Genomic DNA, 25,309 nt, shown 5'->3' on the forward strand with positions numbered 1-25,309 from the left:
ATAGATAATGTACTAATCCTATAGATAGTGTACTAATCCTATAGATAATGTACTGACCTTATAGATAATGTACTAATCCTATAGTGTACTAATCCTATAGATAATGTACTAATCCTATAGATAATCCTAAAGATAATGTACTAATCCTAAAGATAATGTACTGACCTTATAGATAATGTACTAATCCTATAGTGTACTAATCCTATAGATAATGTACTAATCCTATAGATAATCCTAAAGATAATGTACTAATCCTATAGATAATGTACTAATCCTAAAGATAATGTACTAATCCTATAGTGTACTAATCCTATAGATAATGTACTAATCCTATAGATAATCCTAAAGATAATGTACTAATCCTAAAGATAATGTACTGACCTTATAGATAATGTACTAATCCTATAGTGTACTAATCCTATAGATAATGTACTAATCCTATAGATAATCCTAAAGATAATGTACTAATCCTATAGATAATCCTAAAGATAATGTACTAATCCTAAAGATAATGTACTGACCTTATAGATAATGTACTAATCCTAAAGATAATGTACTGACCTTATAGATAATGTACTAATCCTATAGTGTACTAATCCTATAGATAATGTACTAATCCTATAGATAATCCTAAAGATAATGTACTAATCCTATAGATAATGTACTAATCCTAAAGATAATGTACTAATCCTATAGTGTACTAATCCTATAGATAGTGTACTATCCTATAGATAATGTACTAATCCTATAGATAATGTACTATCCTATAGATAATGTACTAATCCTATAGATAATGTACTAATCCTATAGTGTACTAATCCTATAGATAGTGTACTATCCTATAGATAATGTACTAATCCTATAGATAATGTACTAATCCTATAATGTACTAATCCTATAATGTACTAATCCTATAGATAGTGTACTAATCCTATAGATAATGTACTAATCCTATAGATAGTGTACTATCCTATAGATAATGTACTAATCCTATAGATAATGTACTAATCCTAAAGATAATGTACTAATCCTAAAGATAGTGTACTAATCCTATAGATAATGTACTAATCCTATAGATAATGTACTAATCCTATAGATAATGTACTAATCCTATAGATAGTGTACTAATCCTATAGATAATGTACTAATCCTATAATGTACTAATCCTATAGATAGTGTACTAATCCTATAGATAATGTACTAATCCTATAGATAGTGTACTATCCTATAGATAATGTACTAATCCTATAGATAATGTACTAATCCTATAGATAATGTACTAATCCTATAGATAGTGTACTAATCCTATAGATAATGTACTAATCCTATAATGTACTAATCCTATAGATAGTGTACTAATCCTATAGATAATGTACTAATCCTATAGATAGTGTACTATCCTATAGATAATGTACTAATCCTATAGATAATGTACTAATCCTATAGATAGTGTACTATCCTATAGATAATGTACTAATCCTATAGATAGTGTACTAATCCTATAGATAATGTACTAATCCTATAGATAATGTACTAATCCTATAGATAATGTACTAATCCTAAAGATAATGTACTAATCCTATAGATAATGTACTAATCCTATAGATAATGTACTAATCCTAAAGATAATGTACTAATCCTGTACTAATCCTATAGATAGTGTACTAATCCTATAGTGTACTAATCCTATAGATAGTGTACTAATCCTATAGATAATGTACTAATCCTATAGATAGTGTACTAATCCTATAGATAGTGTACTAATCCTATAGATAGTGTACTAATCCTATAGATAATGTACTAATCCTATAGATAGTGTACTAATCCTATAGATAGTGTACTAATCCTAAAGATAGTGTACTAATCCTATAGTGTACTAATCCTATAGTGTACTAATCCTATAGATAGTGTACTAATCCTATAGATAGTGTACCCACACACACACACACACACACACACACCTTCTTCATTTTGGGATTGAGGTTGGTGTAGCTATATGTGATAATGAGCTGGATTGCCTCGTTGGCTATCTCTTCATCAGGGGTTTCCATGGCGATGCGCCAGATAAAATCCATCCCCGCCAGGTCAAGGCGCTCCACACACTGAAAACGGAACATATCGCGCATTAAATGTAAATGTTCCTGACCCCTCTTTACATGCAGTACATGTTCGGTGCATTTCACCGCGAGGGAGGACTCACCAGCTGAGTTCCCTGGCGTTTGAGGCGATGGTCACACAGGTTAACGTTCTCAAAGAAGGTCTTAAACAGATTGAAACCTGGGAAACGAATACAAAAAAAACATGTTGCATCACATCCACATAAAGTAATCCAGAAAGGCTGCGATGCCGTTAATCGTCTCTCACCATTCATGGTGATCTCATAGGGCTCCAGTTTTAGGATCTTCTCCTTGAAGAGCTGCTGCTGAACGTCACTCTCGAGGTCATGTTGTCCTTTAGTGAACCACTCGAAACACAGCTGCACACATCGAAAACACCACGTTCACTGAGCCCACTCCTTCAGATGGCAATCTGGACATTTCACAGCCGTCTGCAGACGCTACGTTTAGTTTTACACCGATCAACTCACAACTTTAAGAACAGCCTCACCCCAAAATCCACAACAGCAATGCGTCTTTCCAGAAGTTATGACCCGGTTACTTTAAATAATCTCCAGTCCTTGTTGTGGGCAGTTTCAAGTAGGAACTATTTCCTTTCAACCAGGAACTATTTCCTTTCAACCGAACTACACCCGCCAACCGTATCACCGCTCACACAACACACGGCGACCAAGATTGACAAATCGCACTCCGGGTGCGAGGAGAAATATGTATCGTTGATTTTTTTGGGGTGGGGTGAACTGTCCCTTTAATTACATGTAATGCAAAATTCACAAAGAAGCCACCCAAACAAAAAATATCACACACACACACACACACACACACACACAAATGTCCGCATTTCATTCGCACAACTGTTTTCATACCTCACGGTCGAGTTCACAGACGTCCGGCCCCGAAACCAGACACTCCCAGAGCTCCTTGGCCCTGTTCCAGACCAGGTAGAGGCTGGCCTCCTGGAGGAAGAAGGCCAGGAAGCGCAGGTGGCTGTCCAGATACTAAACATAGATTCAGAAACACACACAGTCAACACACACTGTGCTGCTCAAGTGTGATTACTTCCTCTGTAAACCTTCCAGCGCAGAGAAAACTAGGCCTCAAACGCCATTACTCATAATCAGAGCCGGTAGAAACAGACAGGAGTGACGTTCAGCTGTGGACGTATAATACAAAACACCTAAAAGAATCAGTATCAGTGTATTTTTATGCTTTAACTCGCCGTCAGACTGATGTCCAACTGAAGCCGTAATATTCCTCTACGCTCCTTTAAAAAGATGGACTCCGTTGACAAAAACGGTAATTTCACCTCTAAAAGAACCATAAAGGGTTGCTGCCTAGTTTGGCGAGTTTATTGGGTGACTTTGGTGTTTTATAAAGTTCAGATTCATTAAAGGCACATAACGAACACACTAACAGATGGATCCAGCAGTTCCTGAACTCCTGAGGTTAAAAAGGAGAAGATATTATAAACATAGACTTCACTTTAACTGAGAGCTTCTTCTGCTGCAGTTAAACTCTGCAGAAGAAGAAGAAGCTCACACTAAAACACACTTCAGAACCTCGGTGCCGTCCCTGAACTATGAAGTGAGCCCATGAGAGCCGGCGTAGACAAACCTCCTGGTAGGTGTACCGTCCGTCCACCAGAGTCGAGCCCGAGAGGCCGTTGTTTGCCGCGGCGGTCACAGCCAGCCGATGGCAGCACACGAGGGATCCCGTGATCAGCTTGACGATCTCGAAGTTCTTCTTCAAGTCCTGGATGATGCTCTGTGGGGGAAGGTGGGGGTGGGGGGTTACCATGGCAACATCGCACCGACTGCATAACGAGTTGGCCGGCATGCCGTGTTTTTAGTTACCTTGTCTTGCTTCTGATACGTCTGCTTGATGAAAGACCGGGTGATCTCGTGCAGCTGACGGAGAGCAGGGACGACCCAGACTGCCTGAGGACTGCTCTGCTGGGAAGCCTACACACACACACACACACACACACACAATAACGATACCCATTAAAAGCAGAATGAGCACACAAACGCGTGCTAAATCAAATTGTTTTAAGATTAATTAAGATTGCTTTTGTCGTCACGGACGCGATAATTTTGCAGTCGTGTAAACATGAGAAAGGGAAACCCGGAGCCTGGGACGTAAAACAGGGGACGAGACTTTGAGGACGAGTTCGGGTGCTTTTCAGTGCGTTCGTATGAGCTTCTCCTCCAGAGTTTTACTGCAGTGGATGAAGCAAATGAATGTTCTGCTGTGGACTCAATTTAACGCTTTATTTAGAATATTTTTCACCAGAAAAAAGGTGTGTCTGACATCCAAGAGGTGACGATATTATAAATATATACACTTAAACTGAGAGAGATTCTTTTAGGAGTCACTTTGCAGTAAAACTCACAAACTGTCCTGTTAAAAGTCCAAATCAAATATCCAACTTGTCCTCCTTTTATAAATCCGAGGCTCCGATCAGATTCCCCCTCTGCACGAGTGAATGTGTTTGCACTTCCACCACAGCTGACCACTCATCCGGCAGCGACAATCACTCATTTTAATCCAGCCGGCTCGCACCCCGGGACGAGATCAACACCGCGGTGAAATTATTAGTCGGTGCCAAAAGCCCTCTCGGTGTAAGCAAGCAGACGATTAACACAAACACACACACACACACACACTCACTCACACACACCTGGTTTAACCCCCTTTTGTTACAATCAAGTGTGAAATCATCAACCTGTGACCAATGGAAAAAACCCAGTTTTTGTGGTTCCAGCACCTCCCACCGCGATTGGCCGGCGTAATTGGACACAGGTGTTGTTCATTGGGATGATAAAGTTATGCTTTGTTGTCTTACTTTGGCCACAGAGTTAGCCTTCTTCTTGCCCCAAGTGCCAGTAAGAAATGAGCTTTGAGTGTCGCTGCCTTTACAGTCCTCCTGAGAGTGAGTCTAGAAACATACATGTTTTTTATTTGGAGGGGCAGTTTGAATCTAAAACACAGTTTACTGGTACTTGTTGTCCTACATGTGCACATGAAAACAAACAAAATGTGAATTCCCTCCAGAGGCTTTTACTCATTTTTACCCTTAATAATAATTAAAATCAACGCCTCACTTCAAGCCACTCCATTGATCATTATTAATGATAAATGGTTCCTAACTCACCATCATTTACGTAAAGAGGATATTTATTAATGTGCCGTGTTTGACGACAATTACGACGTATTTTACATTATTACAACCGCTTTAATTAATGCTAAATAACAGTAAATCAAAATCAATAGAATGTGAAAGACTCCTTCAAAGAGGGTTTAATCATAATGTGTGTCGTCGTCTTGAAAATCGGTCAATATGACTTTACAAATCCCATCTTTATGCAAACATGAAAATTATCATTAAATAATAAAGACGGTTAGTTGGTTAGCACACACACACACACACACACACACACACGATGTATGAGCTGCATTGACTCGAGTCAGAGCTCTGGAACAGGAAGATCAAAGAGAGGAAAAAAAGGGAGAGATTTTGTGACATCGGCCTCTGTGGTTCGCTCAGAGGAAAAAGAGCATTTTATTATTTGTCATTTTTCAATGGAAGACCATTTACACCAATGTAATATTAAAATAAAAGATCCTGTAAGTCATTGTAATGAGAAACTCTCAAAATAACAACTTTGTGTTTAGTTAGTGTTTGAAATTAATTACTTATGGTAGTGTGTTATTATTCTGAGATACTAAGTCACTATTGAAGTTATTGTTTTGAGAAAGATTCTTGTCACTCTTATGAGGTATAATGTAATTATTATGAGATACTAAGTCGTCATGTTGAGATAGGAAGTCATTATGTTGAGATAGGAAGTCATCATGTTGAGATAGGAAGTCATCATGTTGAGATAGGAAGTCATCATGTTGAGATAGGAAGTCATCATGTTGAGATAGGAAGTCATCATGTTGAGATAGGAAGTCATCATGTTGAGATAGGAAGTCATCATGTCGAGAGATAGGAAGTCATTATGTTGAGATAGGAAGTCAGGAAGTCATTATGTCAAGATAGGAAGTCATTATGTCGAGATAGGAAGTCAGGAAGTCATTATGTCGAGATAGGAAGTCATCATGTTGAGATAGGAAGTCATCATGTCGAGAGATAGGAAGTCATTATGTTGAGATAGGAAGTCAGGAAGTCATTAAGTCGAGATAGGAAGTCATTATGTTGAGATAGGAAGTCATTATGTTAATATAGGAAGTCATCATGTTGAGATAGGAAGTCATTATGTTGAGATAGGAAGTCATCATGTTGAGATAGGAAGTCATTATGTTGAGATAGGAAGTCATTATGTTGAGATAGGAAGTCATTATGTTGAGATAGGAAGTCATCATGTTGAGATAGGAAGTCATTATGTTGAGATAGGAAGTCATTATGTTGAGATAGGAAGTCATTATGTTGAGATAGGAAGTCATTATGTTGAGATAGGAAGTCATCATGTCGAGATAGGAAGTCATCATGTTGAGATAGGAAGTCATCATGTTAAGATAGGAAGTCATTATGTTGAGATAGGAAGTCATCATGTTGAGATAGGAAGTCATCATGTTGAGATAGGAAGTCATTATGTTGAGATAGGAAGTCATTATGTTGAGATAGGAAGTCATTATGTTGAGATAGGAAGTCATTATGTCGAGATAGGAAGTCATTATGTCGAGATAGGAAGTCATTATGTCGAGATAGGAAGTCATCATGTCGAGATAGGAAGTCATTATGTTGAGATAGGAAGTCATTATGTTGAGATAGGAAGTCATTATGTTGAGATAGGAAGTCATTATGTTGAGATAGGAAGTCATTATGTTAAGATAGGAAGTCATCATGTTGAGATAGGAAGTCATCATGTTGAGATAGGAAGTCATCATGTTGAGATAGGAAGTCATCATGTTAAGATAGGAAGTCATTATGTTGAGATAGGAAGTCATTATGTCGAGATAGGAAGTCATCATTTTAAGATAGGAAGTCATTATGTTGAGATAGGAAGTCATTATGTTGAGATAGGAAGTCATCATGTTGAGATAGGAAGTCATCATGTTGAGATAGGAAGTCATCATGTTAAGATAGGAAGTCATCATGTTGAGATAGGAAGTCATTATGTTGAGATAGGAAGTCATCATGTTAAGATAGGAAGTCATTATGTTGAGATAGGAAGTCATTATGTTGAGATAGGAAGTCATTATGTTGAGATAGGAAGTCATTATGTCGAGATAGGAAGTCATTATGTCGAGATAGGAAGTCATCATTTTAAGATAGGAAGTCATTATGTTGAGATAGGAAGTCATTATGTTGAGATAGGAAGTCATTATGTTGAGATAGGAAGTCATTATGTTGAGATAGGAAGTCATCATGTTGAGATAGGAAGTCATCATGTTGAGATAGGAAGTCATCATGTTAAGATAGGAAGTCATCATGTTGAGATAGGAAGTCATCATGTTAAGATAGGAAGTCATTATGTTGAGATAGGAAGTCATCATGTTAAGATAGGAAGTCATTATGTTGAGATAGGAAGTCATTATGTTGAGATATAAAGTCATTATGTTAATATAGGAAGTCATTATGTCGAGATAGGAAGTCATTGTGTTGAGATAAAGTCATTATGTTAATATAGGAAGTCATCATTTTAAGAGTTTGATTATTTAAGACTTAAATCACTTTATTTAGAGATGGTTAGTTATTTTAATGACTTAAAGGATCTTTTGTGTGTCTCTGGGCAGAAATGAGCCTCCATAGTTTAATTTAAACAGACTGCGCTGCCCTTTGTGAGGAAAAGTGCTTTCTTTTATGTAAACACAAAATAAACAACAATATATATATTTACTCTTGAAGAGCGGATCCTCGGATGACCCTGGAAAACCATTAATAACCACAATAACCACAATAACCACCCGCCCCCGCATCCACAAACGCGATGGGAAGCGACTGGAGCACGCCCGCCTCACCTTCTTAATGTCCTCGATGCATTTGATGATGTAACCGCGCTTCACGGTCTCCTTGACGGCGTAGGCGTCGCTCAGGATCCCCAGGTGCTCCTCCAACGCCTGCTGAACCAGACTGGTGGGCAGCGTGGGGAGGTGAGCCAACTCCCACAGCACCTCCAGCACCTAGACGGACACGAGACGCCGCAGGCTTCACTTTGACAACCAAACCGCTCACTTACGTCTCAGAAAGACGGATACGCCCACGAGCCGGTTTACGAGACAACGGTGCCCCCGGAGCACTGACGTGGATAAGGGCCGCCGCTCATACAGAGGAGCCAGACAGACTGTAGAGGTGTGCAGCCTCTTCTGGGGTTTGTTGTGGGTCTCTTTGTGGGTCTCTTTGTGGTCGTTTTGTATCTTTTTGTGGTCGTTTTGTGTCTCTCAGTGGTCGTTTTGTGTCTCTCTGTGGTTGTTTTGTGTCTCTCTGTGGTCGTTTTGTGTCTCTTTGTAGTTGTTTTGTGTCTCTCTGTGGTTGTTTTGTGTCTCTCTGTGGTTGTTGTGTGGCTCTTTTTAGTTGTTTTGTATCTCTTTGTGGTCGTTGTGTATCTCTCTGTGGTCGTTTTGTGTCTCTCTGTGGTCGTTTTGTGTCTCTTTGTAGTTGTTTTGTGTCTCTCTGTGGTTGTTTTGTGGTTGTTTTGTGTCTCTCTGTGGTTGTTGTGTGGCTCTTTTTAGTTGTTTTGTATCTCTTTGTGGTCGTTGTGTATCTCTCTGTGGTCGTTTTGTGTCTCTCTGTGGTCGTTTTGTGTCTCTTTGTAGTTGTTTTGTGTCTCTCTGTGGTTGTTTTGTGGTTGTTTTGTGTCTCTCTGTGGTTGTTGTGTGGCTCTTTTTAGTTGTTTTGTATCTCTTTGTGGTCGTTGTGTATCTCTCTGTGGTCGTTTTGTGTCTCTGTGGTCGTTTTGTGTCTCTCTGTGGTTGTTGTGTATCTCTCTGTGGTGGTTTTGTGTATCTCTGTGGTCGTTTTGTGTCTCTTTGTAGTTGATTTGTTTCTCTCTGTGGTTGTTGTGTATCTCTCTGTGGTCATTTTGTGTATCTCTGTGGTCGTTTTGTGTCTCTTTGTAGTTGATTTGTTTCTCTCTGTGGTCATTTTGTGTCTCTCTGTATTCGTTTTGTGTCTCTCTGTATTCGTTTTGTGTCTCTTTGTATTTGTTTTGCGTCTCTTTGTATTCGTTTTGTGTCTCTCTGTATTCGTTTTGTGTCTCTTTGTATTTGTTTTGCGTCTCTTTGTATTCGTTTTGTGTCTCTTTGTATTCGTTACGTATCCCTGTGTAGTTTTTTGAGTCACTTTGTAGTTGTTTTGTGTCTCTTTGTAGTTGTTTTGCAGTCTTCTTGTAGTCGTTTGATGTTTCAGGCTGTTATAACACTCTTTAAATGACAGAGGCCCCGAACACCCTCGCGTTGGCTCGTTCAGTAATCCATCCGTGGATACGCCAACATACCTTTCCCGTTGTAGTTTCCGAGCGAGCCTCTCTGCCAATCCTCCCGATCAGACTGAGCAGCTTCTGCCTCACGCGGTCGCTCTCGACCTCCCAGCTCTGAAAACAAAAAAAACCATAACCACGAGCACGATTCAAAAGACTTCCAAACAGCTTCTCATCGAGCCAATTTACTCCCAAAATGTCACAGAGCCCGCACAGACCTTCTGTATGAGGACGAAGAGGTGGGTGAGCTGATCAAAGCTGAACTTCACAGCAGCAGCAGCGATGATTGTGTGAATGTTTTCTATCACAGTTGACGACTGGCCCGCCTGAAACGCCCACAAAAGAAATCAAAAGCAGGAAAATATGTTTTCTTTTTACAAAAGAAATGGGCAAACAAACGCTGAATAAAAAAGGTACATTTCGTCCTGGTGCCGACCTGTATTTTCCAGATCTTGGAGAGTTCGTCCAGCGACAGTTTACTCCCCAGCAACTCAATGATTCCCTTAATTCTCTCGCAGTACTGAGCTTGATCAATGTTACCTGGGAAAACATGAAATACAAATATTTAACGACCACTCCCGAGTACCGTCAACCAAAGCAAAGAGAAACCTGATCAGTTGAAAACATTTCCCTTTATGTGGTTTTCTTACCCTCCAGTGCTATTGATAGGACCGAGTTCTCCACCAGCCAGTCCAAAAGTTTATCCGTGTCAATAGCATTTTTCACCGTCTTTGACACTGTACTCTCCTCTATCAACTTAGTCACCTGGGAAGAAGATACAAAAACTCATGAAAACACCGCGAAAAAAAATAATACACATCTTGTGTAAGTTTAGATGTTATCCCACGAGAGCGGACCTCTTTGAGGGAGTTCATCTTGGTGGAGAAGTGGGGGGTTTTGAGCATGCGCAGCAGTGTGTCGAGCCGCAGGTCGTCCACCACGGTGACCAGTTCCCTCTGGAACCTCATGCACAGCAGCTTGATGGCCGACAGCAGGTCTGGGATGCTCACCAGACGCTACGGTGGACACGCGAGGGGCAACATCGTGGGTGAGGCACAAACGCAGTAAATTAAAGAAATATATATTTCACAATGCAGTTAACTCGATCGAATGTGACATAGGCTGACAATTATAAAATGCTACCTTGTCTTTAAGGTCCTTCTCCTCCAGGTTCTGCACATATTTGATCATCTTATGGATGACTGGATCGAGCATGGGCTAGGAAAAAAAACAACAAAAAAAACATGAAACTTTGTTGGGCCCATTGCAAGCAGCAAAAACAGTGAGAAGGATTACAGCAAATAAACAGACTATTAGAGTAGCAGCCGTTTAGGGTCAGTGTGCAGATGAGGTGAGCTCACCTGGACGAGGCTGGAGTTGAGATATTCTGCACCGACTCCAAGAGGCTGGACGAGAGCCGACACACACTGAGGAGGCAGAGTGGAAGAGACATGACTTATTTAAAGAAGACCACCAGGAGGGCGACTCCTCTGGTTGTATAGAAGTCTATGCTTCATGTGTTAAAGCTGCATTCTCTCTCCTGACCACCAGGGGGCGACTCCTCTGGTTGTATAGAAGTCTATGCTTCATGTGTTAAGCTGCATTCTCTCTCCTGACCACCAGGGGGCGACTCCTCTGGTTGTATAGAAGTCTATGCTTCATGTGTTAAAGCTGCATTCTCTCTCCTGACCACCAGGGGGCGACTCCTCTGGTTGTATAGAAGTCTATGCTTCATGTGTTAAAGCTGCATTCTCTCTCCTGACCACCAGGGGGTGACTCCTCTGGTTGTATAGAAGTCTATGCTTCATGTGTTAAAGCTGCATTATCTCTCCTGACCACCAGGGGGCGACTCCTCTGGTTGTATAGAAGTCTATGCTTCATGTGTTAAAGCTGCATTATCTCTCCTGACCACCGACTCCTCTGGTTGTATAGAAGTCTATGCTTCATGTGTTAAAGCTGCATTCTCTCTCCTGACCACCAGGGGGCGACTCCTCTGGTTGTATAGAAGTCTATATAAATGACTCTACTTCTCTTGATGTATTCCCTCAGTAAACATTGTAAACATTAGTTTTTGGTCTCAATCTCTAGTTTCAAGTCTTCTTCAATACAGCGTGATGTTCATTTAGTAAATTATGGTCATTTAGAGTCAAACAGACCATAAAGTAGGGGACGCTTTAGTATAAAGAGACGTCGCTCCTACGCAGTCCAAATATGGTCACATCCATTCCCCCCGGATGAAAAATAAAAAAAATGGGCCAAATTGAATGTGAGCTTCAAAAACTTTTCTTTTTTTTTTTTAAAACACACACCAGTGGGCGACGTCACGACGACGGCGTCCGCTTCTCACATCCAGTCAACGGGTTTCATGTGCAAGAGCACAGCTGTCACTGGGTGCTGAATCACAGGCGCCTAATGAATGGTTCTCGTGTTCCTGTCTCTTTTCTGGCCATCTTCCATCTCTGCTTCTGGGCTCCCATCCCTCCCCCCTTTCTTCCTCTATTCACTCAGTGCCCCCCCCCCCCCCCGCCCCCCCCCGTGCACTTGACTTCCTGCTCAAAGCAGACAAATGACTGAGGCCAGGGAGTCAGTAGAGGAGGGAGCACTCATCCCATTATCTTTTCTCCCTCCTGTGCTTGTTGCATGTTCGGTATCAGACGGCTTTCAAACTCTTATTGAGCTTTCTGCACCCACTCTCCTTCATTTTAGGGCTGGAACCAAAACTGAATTGTTTTTATTTGAATCGGATTTGGCTGTTCATAATTAACCCAAATAATATATATATATATATATATATATATATATATATATCATTGTAAATATATAAACAAGTACAAACAAATATATATATATATATATATATATATATATATATATATATATATATATAAAAAAAACATAAATATTTAAATATAAAAACATGTACAAATATATAAAAATATAAATATTTAAATATACATATATTGGATGGTTTGGGGGAAAATGCCACTGATGCCATTTTAGTTTTAAAACCCCGGTTGACGGGCAGAAACGTTCTGACCCCCCCATGTTTACTACCGGATTGGTTCTTGTCAGTCAGGACGCGTCCTTGCCGGATTTGTCACGTGAACCTTGTCCCTCTTCCTCACTTGTGGGTGTGACTTTTTTTAATTCACATCATTACAACCAACGTGTTTATGACGATTACCAGAGCACAAAGTTCTTCTTGAATCTATCCTCTTAAAAAAGAAATTAAAAAAAACAACAACTGCTGGGCTTGAAAAGTTTCAAGAGAGAAAGTGTGTGTGTGTGTGTGTGTGTGTGCGCGCGCACACACTGAATGAATGGCTATGCACTGCTGTGGTTCCGGCCAGGTTCCCAGAAGCAAGCAGTACAAGGACGCCTCAGAACACACAACACAACAGAGCATTTCAACCATCAACACAGCGGGAGGATGAGAGAGTGTGTTTGTGTGTGAGAGTATTAGTGAGAGTGAGAAAGGGGGATGGGGGGGGTGGGGGGCATTCAGTACCTTGCAGCTGAGAGCAGTGGGGGTGAACACGGTGACCTTTCGCCTGCATAGTCTGTCTAAAAGTCTGTCTACGGTGCTTCTCTCCCCTCCAGCACCAGAAGGAACCGGTAAGAACCGGTAAGAACCGTCCCATCACTCTCGCCACAGGTAGAGACAATTTTAAAAAAAAGGAAGGCAAGGAGATCAAAGTAATGGCGGCGACTCTTACGGCAATCTCGATTTCGTCCGCGTTGAGCTTCGTCTGGATGGCGGTGAATCCTCCCAACTCTCCAAACTGGACCCGAGCAATAAAAAACGGAAAAGGAGGAGAGGAGGAGGAAGAAAAGAGGAGGAGGAAAGGAGACACATGAGGCCAAACAAAAAAACAACAAATGGCGTTTGTATATTTAAAAAAAAGGAGAGAAAGATCCGGCTCAACACTCACCCGATTCACCAAATCAACCAGCCAACCGTGAGGCTCCTGGAAGAGAGAGAAGAATGTTTTCAGTGGATTTATTCAGCAGTGACGCTGCACATTGTTGTGAGAGAAACACACATGCTGCTAGTATAAACACACAAGTTGTCTGACAGCTGTTGTGCGTATGTCACACATGTTCTTCTGAACCCCAGTGGCGCCGTTACACATCAGCGTGGATGAAGGAGTCATTTGTCGGCCGCTGGGTGCGACTACGAACGGTAAACAAAGGCTAATAAGGAAGCGTGTGTGTGTGTGTGTGTGTGTGTGTGTTATTTATACTAGCAGCATCTAGATGAATTGGCACACACACACACGGCAATAAGACTTAGACCTTACTTTCTGATAGGCGTTGCTCGGAGAGACGGCGAACATGTTGGCCTCTTCTCCGAAGACTTCGGCCCAGTTCCTCTGACAGGCTTTCATCCGGTTCTTAAAGTGATACTCGTTGTCCGGGTTGAAGGCCTGCACACGATAAGACGACACGGAACATTACATGCATGTTCATGATAAATCAGCATTTCTTGTTAAAATACCTTTGAGCTTTGTTTATGCTGGCGCTTGGCGAGCCTCTGCAGGCTTAAAGCTCATATATCTCATATTCATGGACTACTGTATTGCCTTTATACAAAGCCTGTAAAGAAACCAGTCGAGTATTAAATGCAATCATAAAGAAATGAACGTTGAACACACCATAGTGAGGACTCCCATCAGGTTTACGGGTACGGGGTCCTGCTTCACCCTCTCCGCAACCAGCTCCACCAGCAACATGAGCATGTTGTAGATCCCCTCGTGGATCTCGGTGCCCCACTTGTGCACGGCGCTGCTGGTCAGCAGCTGGCGGCGGTGAACAAAAGGCGGAGGAGGACGGTCAGGAAAATGTACGTCGATGAATCGAGTATTAAAAGAAAAACACTTTGCTGCTCACCTTTTTGAAGGCCTCCGGCATGCACCGATCTATGAACCGCTTGCAGTTTTCATCGGCGTCAGCGAGACCTGACGGAGAGGGAGAGGCTGGATTCACATATGCATCTCACATCCAAACACAAGATAAGCTGTGACCAAGGAGATATAGATTGAGCCACACACACACACACACACACACACACACACACACGGTCTTACCGTGCCGGGCGAGGCAGGTGGCCGCGATAAGACACTTGCCCAGGGACTCCTCTCTCTTGTACGGTATGGACCAGTGGTCGGTGAAGACGCGACTCTCCAGCTCGTACAGGTTGGTGGTGGGGAACTCCATGCTGCCCCCCGAGCAGTTCCCATTCTCATCGTTGCTCCGCTGTAAATACACACACACACACACACGCACACACACACACACACACACACACACACACAATTACGGCCTTTGTTTCACGCCGCGTCGTCTGTTGTTTTCGGGACGCTGCAGCTGAGGTTGATCCAAACGGCCTCTGGCAACGATAAAGTCAGATTGGATGACGCTCGGTTCTTTCGCTCCCTCTGGGAGAAGAGCGAGAGCAGTCGTTTGTGAAAACGTGTCCTTTCTCCTCGAAGATCTGCCCTTCATGTCGGCGTCTTTTTGTTCATCCATTTCCTCCCAAGTGTCAAGACGCGTGAGACACGGTGTGTGTGTGTGTGTGTAATGAACCCTGACCACACACACACACACACACACACACACACACACACACCGTCTTGTTAGAGATACAAAGCAACCCAGAGTTGTCCTGACTCCAGTATTGGAAATGTCTCCGATACAGCATTAAAAAAATCAAACAGCTGGCTCGAGTATCAGCGAGTACGCAAGTCTACGCACCGATCCAATGCCACGTTAACATATCAGCTCATTTACACTACACAGGAACCACAACAACAACAACAACAACAACACGCGTCACTCGCTCCGTGCATCCTGCTTGTTACGTACTTCCGTTCTGAAAAAAATAAAAGAGGATTGCAGCGTCTGAAATCGAAGAAGCTAACGAGTGAGCATCTTTCTCATCTCCGGAGAGTTGCAGCGCCGATCGGGCAGAGCGTCATCAACGCTCCAAAATGTCAGCAATTTGCCGATATTTTACAGCGGAGAATCTGTCCAGCTAGATAATAAAATTAAAAGTTCTATGGCATTCATTAGTCATGCAACCGTCTGCATGTGTTTATGTTTTACAAAAGGGTTTAATTTGAGCCGGGTCTTACAACAAGGATAGCAATTAAATCCCAGCCACGCAGGGTTAGTAGTATATAGCCGTTAACAAATAGAGTTAATATATATTGGGGATTTGTACACACTGGTATCGGATGAAGACTCGGGCCGATACGCTGAATCAGGTATCAGAACCATCTCTAAAGCCACCAAACGATGACACGTGTTCTGTCGTCACTATGGAACACGTCGTGAAGTTAAAACCTCTTAAACCTTCTGCATTCACGGGTTCAACAAGCAGAGGTCAGACCCCCTCCCCCCCGCCCGCTACGAGGAACACAACATTCCCAGTAAAGTCTACGAGTTCATGTGGAGAAAGCACACAAAGGATTATTGAATTATTTACTTTGTAACATATTCATGAAATCATCTGAATATTCATGATTACGTAGCAGAACTCACTCCTCTAAAAGCACGTCATATCTATCGACTAGTGATTGAGGTTTTTTGGTAATCGCACAGCGATCTATTGAGGTTTGACCTGCCGTTTAGTATTAAAAAAGCATCTTAAACGATGACTGATCTCTGGGATTCAGCTCCAACGACGTTATACATTTGTCCAGTTTGCCTTTCGGCGCTGCGCAGCACAAATATGAATACGCCGAAGAAGAGTTAGGTCAAGTCTGACCATTCTGAATGCATCTCCACATATTAGCATACGTAATGGTCCATGTGTTCAGTGGGTGTATTTTGTGCTGGACTAAGCGTTAAAAAAGGAGGAGAAGCGGAGGATGATGGTGAAAGGGAGGAGAAGCATCACGTTTCATCATTTCCTTTTCGAGGAAAATTAGAAACGACAGATGGATGGATGAGAGGAAGGAGAGAGGGCGAGAGACCAACCGAACGCCGGTATTAAATAAATAAAAATAAAGCACTACATTTAAAAAGTAACCGAGGGGGAGACGATTCATTGCAAATCAGATCTCCCTGACAATTTAATATAAATACCGGGTTCTTCCGATTTCAACCAGAATGATAACACTGAGAAAAGAAACTTTCTATTCTTTGTATATACACGATGTTCAGGGAACAACCATCAACCATTCAGCGCCTCAGTGAGTCAAGACCTGGAGGCTTCAGGGGGAAAAGGCTCAGGTCTCTAGACGGTGGTTGCGCAGGACGGTGAGGTAACCCAGCGCCACTCTGTTACTGTGCACCCTGCAGCCCTCATGGGACACCCCCCCCCCCCCGGAAAACCTGCAATGTGTTTGTGTGTGTTGGGGTGACTGCGGGGCTAAATTTAGAAGCATAACACGGGGCCGTAGTCCTGCGACATGCCTCTTAAGCACAAATACAGAAAACAGAGGACGAAGGGAAATAAAGCGGTTTTATTCTCGAGGCTCATTTCCTGCACTGCATGTTTCTAGGACATGGGGGGAGACACTTGTTAACTTCTCCAACTACAAATGGAGAAGTGGGTTCAAATTAAGACATATTTGGGCGTGTGGACAATCAATGAACTCCCGAGAGTGAAGTACACCATTATTGGCATATTCACCAAACAAAAAAAGGCTTATTATTCACAGTGACCTGCAAAGTGTGTGCTATTGTTTCCGTATACTGTAAATGCCAACTGGTGTTTACCCTGCAGCGATTAACAAAACAAGATATTGGGGTTAATGTACACCCAGTCATCAGTCTTTTTTTTTTATTTCTTTTTTTTTTTTAAAGAAAGTGCTTCTTTCCCTTTGACAGCACCTGCAGGATTTTGAGGGGAGATCTGAAGGGAGCAACATGCTTGAGAGGTCAAGTGGTTGAGGGCTGGCACCTCGAGGTGTCACGTCTCGTGTCTCGCAGACAGGTATGCACGAGTCGCCAACGCAGTTAACGGTCACAACACGTGACACCAAACTAGGACGAAACGATGCGACCTGCAAAGAAGATCTCGACAGAACCAACGAACCGGCCTCACAGCATCAAGTGCAACCACTCCTCTCACACACACACACACACGAGGTGACACAAGCACACTTTACCTTTTTTTTTTTTTATGTATTATGTGGCCGTAAGAAATGATCAAAATGGCCCCGTGTGCAAAGAGACGTTGCGAAACCGCCGTTCGGGTTCGAGTGAACCGCCGAGAGGTCGACGCTGTCAGCCGAGCCCCTTGGACGCTAACGTCGGCTAACAATCTGCGAAGCCGCCCCGCAAATAGGCAGCCCGAATAGATCCAACCGTCCCGCGGGCTTAGCCGACGGGATGGATTGCCCACCGCCAGAGGGAATCGGCGATTTAAACCCCGCGGAGTGACACCTCTGCGCCGATACACCTGGTCCAGCTGCCGGCTGACGCTAGCTGGCTAGCTAGCTAGCTAGCCGGCTACTAGCTAAGTTGGGTTAGCTGGTAAGTTTTACGAATTTAGGTTCGCGACGTCGCTCAAAGTCGCCGAGACGTTGCGCTACCGAACAATTATCCGTTGTCAACCTCCCTTGTCCCGTGGGACCGGAGAGACAGCTCGTGTCGGGGCTCGTTGCAGCGTCGCCAGCCGCTAACTTTAGCGGAGTTAACCGGGGCTCGCCCCTCCGTTTCCCCGGTAAGGCGTCCTGTCCTCCACCCTCCGGGTCCATTGATGCCCGATTGGGAAACCCCGCTCTTTTTTTTTTTTTATTCTTTTTTTTTTTGTTACCTCGCTATCCACCACGTCGTGGTAGGCGGGCGGGGGGTCAAACCCTCCCGTGGTCCCGGTCCGCCCGCCGCCGCCGCCGCCGCCGCTGCTGCTGCTGCCGCCCTCCACGTCTCCGGTCGAGCCCACGCCGGGGGCAGGCCCGCTCTCCATCGGCTCGTATCCATACCCGAGTCCGGGGCTTTCGTTCGTCAGCAGCGCCACCGCCTCGTTGATGTCGTTCTTCGCCAGCCGGAGAGCCTTCCGTATCACGTCGGGGTCCGGGAAACCCATGCAGAGGAGCGTCGTTATGTGCTGCTCCTCTTCGGTCTCCATTTTTTTTGGGGAGGTGTGTGCAGGGGGAGCGTGGGGGGTCTCCGTCTCGCGGACTAGTAGTAACGGGGTGCTCGGCACAGCCCTGTAGCTGTGCACGCCGCCATGTTTACAGTCCTCTGCTGCTAGCCTGTCACGATCCTAGCTCCCCCCCCCCCACAGCAGCGCCGACACACAGGTGTTACGCCGAGTTCGGCGTGCCAAGAATTGCATGCTTCTCGCGGGAGCGCGCACATCAAAAAAGTCCGAGAAGTTGGAAAGATTTCTAAAAAATATATATATATATATTATCACTGTCTTGTGTCTCAGTGACGGAAGCTCTTTTTAATTTTTTTATTTAGAGGGAATGAAGAAATAAAATAAAAAAGTTAAGTATAATAAGAAATAAGAAATAGAAAACAAATGCTCATCTCATAATTTAGGAATACATATTTATAATCATATCTTAACTTGTAATATCTTTTTTTGTAAGTACATGATTATTGATGCATTTTTATAAAAATGATGGATGCAATTAAAAAGTAAAATATGATCATATTACAATAATATTAAATATGGATTACATATTTTTATGTAATAATATATAAGGGTAATTATCGTAAGAAGGATGACCTCTTGAAGCAGTAAAATAATTATCTATGTTTTTTTCAATGGGGATAAAATACGAGGGAACAATAATGTTGTATCAATGTCAGGTATCCATAGTAACAATGTAGGATCCATTTAATAAAGTAGCCGAATACATATACTTTACTCAGAAATATACATTTTATTTAGGTTAATTGTACAAAAGCCAATAAATCGTACAGCAAGCTATCATGAAATGTTAAAGCAACTGTTGTGGACTGTCACTAACAGGAAACAGCCATGATGTGCTGTGTTTCATTATACATTACATTTATTTCACGTGGATAGAGATGTGATTAAATTATGTTTTGGTCACATGACATCTATTGCACTTCTCCTCTCTTGCTGAGGTTTCTTCCTTTTTCTTTTTTTAGGCAATCACGAAATGGGAACAGTTCATTTTAAAGCAGAAAACAAAATAGAGTAATAACGTTGAATGAAAAAAACTTAAATTTTTCTAAATATACTTTGGAAAAGCAATTTATTAATTTATTAAAATGCATGTGAAAAGTCTAATTATTCCGTATGACACATTTTAACCTTCAAACATTTTTTTACTAAATAATTAAATGCTGGTTACACAATGTTAACGGTATTAAATAGCATGCCTCGCATTCCGACCTCACCAGGGCGTGGCAATGCGCGCGACTTAGCGCCGGTGGCGGGCGGGCGGACGTCACGTGACCACTCATGTGACAGGAAAGAAGGAGGGGGGGGGGGGTCAAAACAGGAACAAAATGGCTGCGACGGGCGACGACGCCGCAGCAATGGACAGCATCTCCAGGGCCCCCGCGGCCCATCTGGCGGCTCTGAACGCGGCAGCGAGCTCCGGCGGCCCGGCGGAAGCCCCGGAGGACGCGGCGGAGAGCCCGGCGGTCGCTCCCAAGAAGCCGAGCACGAACAGTGGGTGTTGACTCCCCGCAGCTTCCGTAGTAGCTTGCTAACACTAGTCGCAGCACACAGTAACAAATATATATATATATATATATATATATATATATATATATATATATATATATATATATATTTTTAATTTTTTTTGTATACATATATTTATACATATTTTTATATATATATATATATATATATATATATTACTGTGTGATGTTAGAAAAAATAAATATATATGTGTTTTTTTTTTTTTAATTTAATTTTTTTTTATTATACATTATTATTATTTTTCTCCCATTTTTGTTTTGCTCCTTATTGTTTTGAACTGGTGTTCTGTGTTGTATTTAATCTGCTCGCGCTCAGGTGATGGTGGCGTGGAGACGGCAGAGGAGGCCGTGGAGCCTGCAGACCCCGACATCAACGAGCTGTGCACCGACATGTTTGAAAAGATGTCCGTCTTCCTGCAAGGAGAACTAACAGGTCTTTTAACACATTTGGACAGGCAGAGATGCACAAATATGTATTTTGATTCACAGGTGCACTTCTTTCATGACCACCTGTTTTTTCTTCTCTCTCTCCATGCATATGTCCTCACCTGTTCAGGGACTTGTGAGGACTACCGTCTCCTGGAGAACATGAACAAGCTCACCAGTCTGAAGTACATGGAGATGAAGGACATCAGCATCAACATCAGCCGTAACCTGCAGGATCTCAACAACAAATGTAAGATGCATCATCCTTGTTTGTTGTTTTTTAACAGTTCCTGTTTAGTATCTTTTTAATGCAGCGTGCTGGTTTGTCTGTTGTTGTTGTTGTTGTTGTTGCTTTAGATGCCAGCTTGCAGCCCTACCTGGACCAGATCAATCAGATTGAGGACCAAGTGTCGTCACTTGAACAGGCGGCTTACAAACTGGACGCGTACTCCAAGAAACTGGGTAAGACGTGTTCAGCATTGAGGGAGACATATTTTAATAAGGTACATTAAAATAATAGCTGCCAGTTTAGTTCCAATCAACGACAGTGTTTGTAATATTCCACAAAAAGATGTGATAAAACTATTTTTTTTTTTTTCATTTGGAAAATCCAATATAACGGGAAAAATAATCACAACTATTTTGAGGATTTGAAAAAAAAAGTGATTTTTTTTTTGGCAGAAAAATGCCTAAAAATCTATTCTTTATTTATTCGTTATCGAGCTCGTCATCTGGAGTCGAAGCCGTCATTTAACTTTTTAATTCAACGCATTTGTCAATAATTGTTTACTTTAATAAAATAATGTCAGGAGGAGGCAAACGGTGATGTTTGAACTGTTGAACCAGGTAAACATGCTGGTGTCTTTATAGAGGAAGGTGAAGTAGAGGGTTAGTGTGTCTCTCTCTCCTTTCTTTCTCCTCTTTTTCTCTCTCTCCTCTTTCTCTCTCTTCTCTCTTTCTCTCTCGCTTGCTCTTTCGCTTTCTCCTCTTTTGCCCTCTCTCTCTCTTCGCTCGCTCTCTCGCTTCGCTCTTTCGCTTTCTCCTCTTTCGCTCTCTCTCTGCTCTCTCTCTATCCTTTCTTCTTCTCTCTCTCTCCTTCGCTCTCCCTCCCTCTCTCTTTCCCCTCTTTCGCTCTCTTGTCTCTCTCTCTCCCTCCTTCCTCCTCTTTCGCTCTCTCTCTCCTCTCTCTCTCTCTCTCTCTCTGCTGGTTATTTTGTCTGACATGCAGCACTGACCAATAACCCGAGGCCGCCTCCATGAGCTCACATTATAAAGTCCACCAGCAGGTGGTGCTGCGACACCACCAGACAACATGGCACCTGAATATGTCTGGCCTCACGTCACAGTGATCACTTCCTGTCTCTTCTCATCTTCACAGAGGCCCGATTCAAGAAGCTGGAGAAGCGATGAGGAGAGAGAGAGGAAGTAGACTTGAGTCACGGTGCCGGCTCCCCTTCTTTAACCTTCGCCTCGTCTTCTCCTCGCGGAGCTGCAAGGAGGACGTGAACCGAGACTGAAACCACAGTCAGAGACGCTTTGACACCAAGGAAACGGACCCAGGAGGAAGCGGCTGGGCGGACGTGAATTAGAGCTGCAGTGATTGGCTTAGAATAGAATTTCTCATTTTTTAACTCCCATTATCACGGATTTCTTTCGGCAGCTGTCGTGCGGCGGAAGATGAACTGGGGTGTTTGGCGTGAAACTCACATTCTTTTGGAAATACTTCATGTTGAACAAATCAGTCTAATTACTAGCATATCTTTAATTGAGTGGTGGATTCAGAAGATACTAATTTACTACTAAAGTAACAGAAACGTGTGGATAAAACAATACTTTGGTCATTTGTAAATATTTACTTGATGAAGCATGCTTATAGACATTTGTATTAAATATCCAGCCTTCTAATTCTGATCATTTTACCTAATGGATATATTTCCACTATATAATGGTAGCTTGATGTTGGGACGCTCTGATGTTGCACAATTATTTGTCCTAATTGTGTGAATTCTACCACAAACCGGTTAATTTATAGAGTTTGATGCAAAAAACAAGGTTTCTCTTTTGCAGTTTTAATTCAAAGATATTTAATATGAATTCATTATTGTATTCCTGGAGATTTTGACACATAAGACTGGAGTTTTTATTTATTTTTTATTTAAATAAATACCCTGTGCATATCATTGCTTGACTGTTCCCTTAAAGTTGGTCCAAGGAACTTTTTATTTTGGGTTCACTCTGGCGCCCCATGTGGACAAAGGTGGTAGTGTCTCTGAGCACCAGAGTCCCCTTTTTTTAAATTAAAGATGCTCTCATTGTACTGCAGCAGGGTCTGCCCCTCTCAGTCCTGGTCCTGGTTCTCCAGTGCCTCCCTTCTCTCCAGCGGGCCCCGGAATACGGCCTGGGTGGTGGTGTTGGTGTCGCCCCCCAGCAGGGACCTGCAGACGAGGGAGGTGAAGCTCTGCTCCTGGATGGAGGTCGTCTCCTTCCTACCCCTCCCCGATCTCCAGCTGCACGTCAAAGGCCAGATCTGGGTCCGTCCACAGTGGACTGGTCTCTGCTGGATCTGGATCTGCAGAATTGGACTCTGTGAAACCGATGAGCATCAAGAATATAAAAAAGACGACAGGCAATCTTCTCGTTCAATAATGAAGGTCATTTAGGGGTACGAGTATTAAATTGCAACGGTTTCATAAGCAGTTAAAAGTTCCTCACTGCTGGCAGCAGATGGCAGACGTGCACCACGATGTGTGTGAGAGAGAGAGAGAGAGAGAGAGTGTGAGATGCCCTCTGCCTCCTTTTGTCTCCCTCCTTTTTATATTATCTGCCCCACAGCAGAACCCCAGAGCCGAGCAAGGCTTATCTAAACTGACAGGACCTCCCTCCTGGGAGTGTGTGTGTTGGGGTCGTGCACTAGTACACGTGTGTGTGTGTGTTTGTGTTTGTGCAAGACCTAATCCAAAGCAGGTCTCTGTCATTAGTCCAGTTGAGGCCCTGGCTCAGAGGGAGCTCATTATTCATACTGTAACATTATTTACTGTTGCATCTCTGCCTCTCTCCAGAGCCCCCCCCCCCCCCCCCCCCCCCTTCCAGAGGCTTCATATCGGGTCTATTAAATCACTTCGGGGTTGTTTTCTGAAAGTTTAATACCAGGAGGCAGTCGAGCATGGAAGGGAAGGGCAACATGGCATCATGGGTAAACCTTTTTTTATTTATTTATTTTATTATTCAAATTAGGCAGTACAGCGAAACTAGACCATTCTGGAGCAATGCAGATATATAAACGTATTATAGTGTGTGTTTTTAATGGTTTCCAGATGTAAAAAGTACATAATTAATGCAGTGTACAGATGTAAAGAGGACGTATGGAACTTTTTTCTTTTCTTTTCCCAGTGTTTGTATATTTTTTGCACCCATCAAGTTACAAACTGTGAAATAAGATCAGAAAACCTGAAGGTGTTGAGCGACGCCGCCGCACGAGAGCGGCGCAGCAGCTGTGAGCGAGCCAGTGGGTGCACGCGCACGCGCACACGCACGCGCAGCTGGCTCAAAGCTGGACGTTTTTTACAAAAGCAAATTGTTTGCTGGGATATTAAAGCTCCGAATGTCGTATATTGCTCCTTTAAAAAAATGAGCTTCAGATAACGCCCCCCACTCTGTCAGCCAATCAAACGCTGGCATGCTGCGTCGTCTTGGAGACGGAGCAGTTTTTTCCGGAGGGGATCTCTTAAAGAGACAGGCGCTAAATACACACCCAAAAGGTCACGTGAGGTCTCTCTCTGTGGTTCATTACATCAGTTAGTTATTTCTCTTCCCAGTAGATTAAAAAAAAGTTAAGATAACATTAGCGTGGAATATAGCTTAGTTAGCTCTCTAGCTAGCAAAACAAGCTAACTGATCAGAAATTAAATGCTACTACGACAAAACTTCTTGATACACAAACATACACAAACATCTCATTGTAGTTTGACTTTTTAGGAAAACACTCTTTTTTCCCGTTTCTCGTAGAGAGTTAGACGAGAAGAATGATACCGCACATAGCTATCCATGAAACGAAGCGACAGCTAGCATCTCCTTAGCTTAGCTTAGCACAAGGACCGGAAACAACAGAAACGGCTCATCCACTAACTCAAATTTCTCAGAGTTAATTTTGAATAAAAGTTCTTAATTAAATAAATACTCATGACTTAACATTTGTTAGTATACAAAAAAGCCTTTATATGGACTATATTTATGTATTGAATACAAAGAAAACATGCTGTATCGAGTTTCTTATATGACCTACACCGATATGCATCTTGGCCATATCGCCCAGCGCTACGTACATTTGAAGCTTACACATTATATTATATCTTGTCCACCTCCTGAAGGCTTCAGTCTCACGGGGGAAGACAAGACGGCAGGAAGTCAATGCACCCGAACAATAATAATAACTTTATTTATATAGCACCTTTTATAAACAGGGTTTATAAAGTGCTCCGACAAGAAGCACAAACCTCCACAACAATGTGTCACTTTTGCACCTTTGTTTTCTTTTGGGGTTAAACAGAGAATATGTAACGTGTTAATAGTGATAACTTTAAAAAGGAGCAGGTCGGCAGATTTTCCCTTGCAAAATATGCTCTGAAACCTCATTCACATCGCTGCTTCTTCTACTGTCCACACACACACACACACACACACACACACACACACACACAGAAG

The 25,309-nt window shown here is 42.6% G+C and overlaps 2 protein-coding genes across 8 annotated transcripts in view; one reads left to right on the forward strand and one right to left on the reverse strand.

The window, feature by feature from the left end:
* usp24 (ubiquitin specific peptidase 24) overlaps positions 1-18,786 on the reverse strand; it is a 43,011-nt gene extending 24,225 nt beyond the window's left edge. For 5 of the 7 annotated variants that reach the window (XM_034529931.1, XM_034529930.1, XM_034529927.1 and 2 more), the window contains exons 1-22: positions 18,309-18,785; positions 14,629-14,797; positions 14,432-14,499; positions 14,197-14,340; positions 13,843-13,968; positions 13,474-13,509; positions 13,258-13,323; positions 10,903-10,968; positions 10,685-10,759; positions 10,399-10,557; positions 10,192-10,306; positions 9,978-10,081; positions 9,760-9,867; positions 9,560-9,655; positions 8,085-8,246; positions 4,963-5,055; positions 3,971-4,078; positions 3,732-3,881; positions 2,984-3,115; positions 2,365-2,476; positions 2,201-2,277; positions 1,962-2,102 (exon numbers count right to left, since the gene is read on the reverse strand). In XM_034529931.1, the coding sequence (XP_034385822.1) occupies positions 1,962-2,102; positions 2,201-2,277; positions 2,365-2,476; positions 2,984-3,115; positions 3,732-3,881; positions 3,971-4,078; positions 4,963-5,055; positions 8,085-8,246; positions 9,560-9,655; positions 9,760-9,867; positions 9,978-10,081; positions 10,192-10,306; positions 10,399-10,557; positions 10,685-10,759; positions 10,903-10,968; positions 13,258-13,323; positions 13,474-13,509; positions 13,843-13,968; positions 14,197-14,340; positions 14,432-14,499; positions 14,629-14,797; positions 18,309-18,620 (2,619 nt within the window). In that variant the 5' untranslated portion in view covers positions 18,621-18,785. Of the gene's footprint in view, positions 1-1,961; positions 2,103-2,200; positions 2,278-2,364; positions 2,477-2,983; positions 3,116-3,731; positions 3,882-3,970; positions 4,079-4,962; positions 5,056-8,084; positions 8,247-9,559; positions 9,656-9,759; positions 9,868-9,977; positions 10,082-10,191; positions 10,307-10,398; positions 10,558-10,684; positions 10,760-10,902; positions 10,969-13,257; positions 13,324-13,473; positions 13,510-13,842; positions 13,969-14,196; positions 14,341-14,431; positions 14,500-14,628; positions 14,798-18,308 lie in introns of all 7 variants that reach the window. The other 2 variants (XR_004609338.1, XM_034529932.1) reach the window with 2 other exon arrangements.
* A 1,162-nt stretch (positions 18,787-19,948) lies between these two features.
* On the forward strand, positions 19,949-22,788 carry bloc1s2 (biogenesis of lysosomal organelles complex-1, subunit 2). The gene is made up of 5 exons (XM_034531734.1): positions 19,949-20,147; positions 20,499-20,615; positions 20,739-20,858; positions 20,966-21,070; positions 21,987-22,788. Exons 1-5 carry the CDS (start codon positions 19,982-19,984, stop codon positions 22,016-22,018), a joined length of 540 nt encoding a protein of 179 aa, XP_034387625.1. The 5' UTR covers positions 19,949-19,981; the 3' UTR covers positions 22,019-22,788.
* Positions 22,789-25,309: the final 2,521 nt, after the last annotated feature.

Source organism: Cyclopterus lumpus, chromosome 4 (genome assembly GCF_009769545.1).
Source record: "Cyclopterus lumpus isolate fCycLum1 chromosome 4, fCycLum1.pri, whole genome shotgun sequence".
Taxonomy (NCBI): Eukaryota; Metazoa; Chordata; class Actinopteri; order Perciformes; family Cyclopteridae; genus Cyclopterus; species Cyclopterus lumpus.